The 7,130-nt window shown below is 41.9% G+C and overlaps 1 protein-coding gene across 1 annotated transcript; it reads left to right on the top strand.

The window, feature by feature from the left end:
• Nucleotides 1-343: 343 nt before the first annotated feature.
• pigm (phosphatidylinositol glycan anchor biosynthesis, class M) lies at nt 344-6,703 on the top strand. Its single transcript, XM_029661201.2, has 5 exons — nt 344-1,659; nt 3,320-3,858; nt 4,075-4,333; nt 4,649-4,750; nt 6,374-6,703. Exons 1-5 carry the CDS (start codon nt 1,477-1,479, stop codon nt 6,539-6,541), a joined length of 1,251 nt encoding a protein of 416 aa, XP_029517061.1. The 5' UTR covers nt 344-1,476; the 3' UTR covers nt 6,542-6,703.
• Nucleotides 6,704-7,130: the final 427 nt, after the last annotated feature.

Here is a 7,130-nt window from a genome sequence, read left to right on the forward strand (position 1 = left end):
GTGAAAGTTTCGAGAAGTAGAATTGTTTAGATTTTTTGTGCATCCTCCGCCTAGATGAATCGGGCTCTTCGAGTCACGTGGTTTGCTCTCCGGGAACAGAGCACCGCTCAAATCGGTGATTACATTTACATTACATTTAAGTCATTTAGCAGACGCTCTTATCCAGAGCGACTTACAAATTGGTGCATTCACCTTATGACATCCAGTGGAGCAGCCACTTTACAATAGTGCATCTAAATCTTTTAAGGGGGTGAGAAGGATTACTTTATCCTATCCTAGGTATTCCTTAAAGAGGTGGGGTTTGATTAGTGGGGTAGGCTTGAGTGTAGAGAATCAAATTATAAATAATATTCCTGGTGTTTGTGACACCCGCCGTTTGTTGAGACATAAATGAGAATACCGTCTGTCTTGTTAAGCTTTGACACAGAGGTTCTAGCTGATAAAGTCATATTAGGTTATATTTGCTATACTGCTATATTTCTATGCTGAGGGCCTATGTTCCGAAAACGCTACGGAGTTTTAGATGCCAAGGATTCGGACATGTTGCAGCAGTGTGTAGAATTGAGATCCCGTGATGTGATAAAAATGCAGATGGGCATAGTCAGAGGGAGTATACAGTTGGGGGTAGAGAAAACACTGTGTCTGTACCCATGCAGTTGGGGATCCGAAGTGCCCTGTGAGACAGGTTGAGATTGCCAAAATTCGAGTGGGGCTGAAAGTTTCTATGCTGAGGCAGTGAAGAGATTAGAGGATAGCGCAAGGGTGAGCCGGGAGTCCCCCAGTGAGTAGGCCTGAAGAGAGAGATCCAGAGAGGATGTGTTTTAGTACGGTTGGATTTATTGCGTTTATAGCCATGGTGATCAACTGCACTGCACCGATGCAGCGGAAATCACATAAAATAGATGTGGTAGTTGCAGCAGCAGAGAAATATTTTGGGGTGAGAGATTTTACTCTAGATCTACAGGGCGTTTTGAGAGGTGGTGCCGTCCTCCCAGGCCGACAGCCTAGTGTAGGATCGTTTAGGGCCAAAGTAGCGGGATGGGGTGCTGGGTTTTTGGGGATAGTGTATAGGTGCAGGATTAGATGGTGGTACGATTTAGGATTTTCCCATTCCCCTTTTCTTTTTGGGACCAAAATTTGCAATCTGCACTCCAAACTACGAAAGGCAGCAACACAGCGTCTAGTCTGCCGGGAAAGCCACACGAAGAAGAACACACTTCCTAGTTAACAACAGGAGTAGCAGCAACTTCTATTGCTAGTCAAATCGTGAAAAGTATTATACAATTGATAAAATGGGCAAGCGATCTAGTGAGATGTGAATGTATCTAACGTCCGCTTGCTAGCTACATGATAAGAAAGTGACACGGCATGGCTTTATCCCTTGCATTACCTACCTAGCAATAGTGTAACGTTAATTACAGTAGCTAGCTTAGCTGCTAGCTGACTTATTGTCGAACAGGTTGGACAACTAACGCTATGGCTTCTATCATGGAACGTGTCCTGTCCAAGCTTATGAATAAAAATGTACTTTTCACTGTGTCGTTTCTCGTACGACTTGTTTTGGTCAGTTTTGGCGTCTATCAGGACAGAACTATGGTGGTGAAATACACTGATGTTGATTATCACGTGTTTACAGATGCGTCAAAGTTCATCACGCAGGTAAGTTACCATTTCCTTAAATATTATAAATATATACATGCCTGCCAGACAGTTCTGCCATGAGATCTGTTGGTCTTCCTGGTGTTGATTCCAATGTGTTTTTTCCCTGCCAGAAGATACCGAACCTACCGTTAGGCTTGTTTACACTGAGCTGCACTGGGGTCAGAACGCAATCAAAGTCCCAAACTGTTTTGTGACATCCACATTTCAGAGAGTCCTAGCTTTCAGGAATGGGGTCATAATAGTGTATAGCCAAAACGGTTCAAACGATAGAGCAAAATTCATAGGAAGAAAATAAATTCAAAATACCACTTTGGCTTCTCTTAACAACCGTGAATATTTAATTAGATATGTTTTCTACTTTTCCTGTCTTGCAAAGTACCAGGATGTCTCTGATTTTGAATCTGAATTTAGAGAACAACCCTTTTCGTCCTCAAGCTAGCTAGCAGTAGCCACCGCAGCCATTTTGGAATGGCAGTGTCAGCCAATCAAATTGTATTTGTCACATGTGCCGAATACAACCTTAAAGTGAAATGCTTACTTACAAGCCCTTAACCAACAATGCCGTTTTAAGAAAAATAAGTGTTAAGGAAAAAATAGAAAATAAGTTTGAAGTAACAAATAACAAATAATTAAAGAGCAGCAGTAAAATGACAGTAGAGTGGCTATATACAGGTGGTACCGGTACAGAATCAATGTGCCATTTGATTAGATGTTCAGGAGTCTTATTGCTTGGGGGTAGAAGCTGTTAAGAAGCCTTTTGGACCTAGACTTGGTGCTCCGGTACCGCTTGCCGTGCGGTAGCAGAGAGAACAGTCTATGACTAGAGTGGCTGGAGTCCTTGACAATTTTTAGGGCCTTCCTCTGACACCGCCTGGTATAGAGGTCCTGGATGGCAGGAAGCTTGGCCCAGGTAATGTGCTGGGCCGTACACACAACCCTATGTAGTGCCTTGCGGTCGGAGGCCGAGCAGTTGCCATACCAGGCAGTGACGCAACCAGTCCGGATGCTCTCCATGGTGCAACTGTAGAACCTTTTGAGGATCTGAGGACCCATGCCAAATCTTTTCAGGGCCTTCCTCTGACACCAATCAGCTCCTTTGTTGTTCAACGTGATGTTGCCATTCCATAATGGCTACTGTGGCTACAGCTGGCTAGCATGAGTTCAAAATAGGGCAGTGTTCCGGAAACTAGCAGTATTTCAATCTTCTCGATGGAGCAGTGTGGTTAAAGGTCAAATTTGGAGTACAGTTGCATATCCCAACCCTGTATTGATGTACGTTTTCTGACCCATATCTCGCGCCAGCTCCACGGTGTCTTAATGTAACCATGATTGCGTTGCGAGCACAATGCAGTTCAGTGTAAACAAGCGTAACGGTAGGGTCGGTATCTTCTGGATAGTTTTATCCTTGATCCACTGGCTTGAGAATTAATGGGATAACATTTTGGTTGGATCTGTCAATGTTCTATTACTCTTGTCCAAATCTTTATTTGAGAGAATTTTGCTTATTTTGAGAGAATTTTGCTTTGTTTGAGAGAACCTACCAGCTGTGAGTCCCTGCTGGTGATAAGTTTGCGTTCCTGCAAAGCTACACTTTAGCAAACAGTGCTTTTTACATGTGTCGTGTAACCTGCATCATTCTGTCCTCCTGTCATTGCAGGGCCAGTCTCCATACCACAGATCCACCTACCGCTACACCCCTCTACTAGCATGGATCCTGACCCCTAACGTCTACCTCAGCCATGTCTTCGGGAAGCTTCTCTTCATCACGTGCGACGTGCTCTCAGGCCACCTGATCTACCTTATCCTTCGCCAGCGGGGACTTAGCTGCGAGGCTGCCTGCCGTGTCTGCTCCCTGTGGCTACTCAACCCGTTACCGGCCGGTGTGTCCAGCCGAGGCAACGCCGAGTCGGTCCTAACAGCCCTGGTTCTGGCCACACTGCTCTGCCTGGAGCTGAGGCAGCTCCCCATGGCAGCCATCTTGTACGGCCTGGCCGTCCACATGAAAATTTACCCGGTGACTTATGCCCTGCCTATTGCCCTATCCCTACAGAGAAAGGAGAATGTGCAGGAGAGGGGAGTGGGGTGGTGGAGGAGAGCTCTTGGGTTTCCCCTCAGGCTATTGAATAAGGAGCTGTTTCTGTTTGCCGGTGTGGCCGGAGTGGTGTTCTGTGGATTGACTGTCCTGTTTTATAACATGTAAGTTTGGGCTAGCTCAGTGGGCTAATGCATACTTGAGTTGTTGTCGATGCTCCTAGTAAAGATCGGTTGGTCATTGACCATGAAAAGCTTTTCATTGTCAGTTGTGAAATCTGTTATGTCATGTGTTTGATGCTTGTTTGCTAATGGTAAATCATGTTACCAATACAATTGTCCTCATAACTGTTCTCTACCCATTTGACCGTATCTAATCAGGTACGGCTGGGACTTCCTCCAGGAAACCTACCTGTACCACCTGACGCGGAGGGACATCCGCCACAACTTCTCCCCTTACTTCTACATGCTGTACCTGACTGCAGACAGCCCCTGGAGCCTGGCCCTGGGTCTGGCTGCGTTCCTGCCCCAGGCCCTGCTGCTGTTCCTGGTCTCCCTGGCCTTCCACACAGACCTGGCCCTCTGCTGCTTCCTCCACACCGCCATCTTTGTCTCCTTCAACAAAGTCTGCACTTCCCAGGTGAACATGACACTCCTCCATCTGTATCATGTTTGAAGGTGTTGCTAGGTGTTAAGTAACGTTAAACCCATTAACATGGTATTGTGACACTGATATGACATGGATGGTAGGATATGTTAGGTTAAATGTTATGACACTTGTGAATGTGACCTTTCCCCCAATCTGTATCATGCTGGTGCAGTGTTTTTTTGTTGTTGCATTATATTGGTTGAAAACCAAGGGCGTGCATACTGTAACATCAAATCCATGGAATGCAGCTTGTGGGAATGTTATGATGCTGATAGTATGTTTTGTGTCATGTTTTTTTTTTTGTAGTACTTCCTGTGGTATCTATGTCTGTTTCCTCTCGTCCTACCTCGACTGACCCTGTCACCAAAACAAGGAGTAGAACTCTTGGCTCTCTGGTTTGCTGGACAGGTAGGTGCAGCATCATTGGTTGATTGTATCTAGATTTCTGTCCAACTGGTGACAGATTTTCATGTGAATATTCTAAAATCCAAATAAAAAAACTATGTACATTTTCCCACCAGATATGTTTCCATCAAATTGACAAGTTGCAGATAAAAGGCTGTGCGTGTTGACGTGGTGCACATAAAGCATTCATTTCACATTAAATTCCCATGTACTGAATTGTAAAAAAAAAAATCCAAGTTAAATGGGTTTTCCTCACATTTTCAACTCTGAGGGTTTTGTCACCAAAAATGTTACGTAATATAGCGAATGTTCCCTCTGGTATTGGGACGTGCGCTCTAGCCAACAGCTCGTAGATACAGTGCGGGTATAGCCTGCCCTACACAATGAGATGAGGCTATTATGGAAAAATGGGGGGGGGGGGGGGAGACATGAATTCAGATGTATTAAGGTCGGAAAGTTCTCTACAGAGATGACAGAGTTTCTGACTTAATTCCGTTCACTAACATTTTTCCCAGTCAGAGCTAGTTTACTTCGATATGACGGCTATTATATCAATATTTGCACATAAGTCTTTCCACTGCCATTTCTCACACAATTAATGTTACCAGTGGTGGAAAAAGTACCCAATTGTTATACTTGAGTAAAAGTAAAGATACCTTAATAGAACATGTCTCAAGTAAAGTAAAAGTCACCCAGTAAAATTCTACTTGAGTAAAAGTCTAAAAGTATTTGGTTTAAAATATACTTAAGTATCAAAAGTAAATGTAATTGCTAAAATATACTTAAGTATTCAAAGTAACAGTATAAATAATTACATTCCTTATTTTAAGCAAACCAGAGAGCACCATTTAAAAAAAAATATATATATATATATAATTTTTACGGCTAGCCAGGGGCACACTCCAATATTCAGACATCATTTACAAACGAAGCATGTGTGTTTAGAATACGCCAGATCAGAGACAGTAGGGATGACCAGGGATGTTCTGTTGATAAGTGTGTGAATTGGACCATTTTCCTGTACTGGTAAGCATTCAACATGTAACGAGTACATTTGGGTGTCAGGGAAAATGTATGGATTAAAAATACAATATTTTCTTAAGGAATGCAGTGAAGTAAAAGTAGTCAAAAATTTAAATAGTAGAGTACAGATTCCCCTAAAAAACTACCTATATAGTACTTTCAATTATTTTTACTTAAGTACTTTACACAACTGAATTTTACAGACACAAATAAAGATCCCACTTTCTCTAGCGTATTTTGTTTTGTCGACAAAATTAGCTGTTTCCATCAAGTCTGTAGTGACATTTCTTATCGAACTTGCATAAAAAGGTTGGATGGAAACCTGGTTATAGTCCCATTATATGACCATAAAGGGCTTCAAAAAGAGACCCAATCTAACTTACTCTATACAGTATTACCAGACTAACCAACATGGCTCCAATATTATCAAATGAAACAGTAGCTCAAAAATTCCCCCAAAGTTAGTCATTATAATATTTATAAAAATAATACATGATGTGTCAGATTATAGCTTGCATCATATAAAATGACTTGTCATTGAAGTTGTATAGGCAATATACTTAGGAAAATGTATTTAGGGAATGTTTTCTTCTTTTGTCTCAGGGTATATGGTTGGCCCCTGCGTACTACCTGGAGTTTGAGGGATACAACACCTTTCTGCTCATTTGGCTGGCTGGACTGATGTTCTTGATCATTAACTCATTCATAATGGTACAGATTATAACCCATTACAAACCATCAGACACTACGCAGAGATTGAAAGTAGAGTGATATCCGGACAACTACTTGAACACTTAATTCTACGCTCCTTGGATGTAAGGGATCAAGTGAAGACATTTCACTAGTAGACAACTTAGTTGCTGATAATTGCAATGCATTTGTTATTTTGTCTATATGGGAATTTTGTATATATAAAAACAAAAATACCTGGCATGGATGTCTATTCAATGGATGATATTGTATATTGGTCGTTGATGTTTCAGTTTGGTAAAACATTTATATATATATATTTTGAAACTGTACGTACACCATTTTGCAGAATTTATACAGGCTTAACAGCTTTTTCTACCCAGTAGTGAACTAAGTGAATAAAGTACATAGACATAAAGCAGGGTGCCTTTTAAATAAAACGTATCAGAAGGTGGCAGCATTTAGCTGATAACGGCACTAAAAGAGGCTCTATCCTCAAATGCCCCCATCATAGTCAAGGAATTCAGCCATGAACACAACTTGAAGACAAACAATAATGTCTGCTGTTATTTGTTACTTTAAGATCATGGAGATTCTTACTTTATAGTTCTGCTCTATCTTTGCCTTCTACATATTGTTTAAAGAGAGACTGTGAGATTCTGTTATTTCA

Source organism: Oncorhynchus nerka, linkage group LG6 (assembly GCF_034236695.1).
Source record: "Oncorhynchus nerka isolate Pitt River linkage group LG6, Oner_Uvic_2.0, whole genome shotgun sequence".
Lineage (NCBI taxonomy): Eukaryota > Metazoa > Chordata > Actinopteri > Salmoniformes > Salmonidae > Oncorhynchus > Oncorhynchus nerka.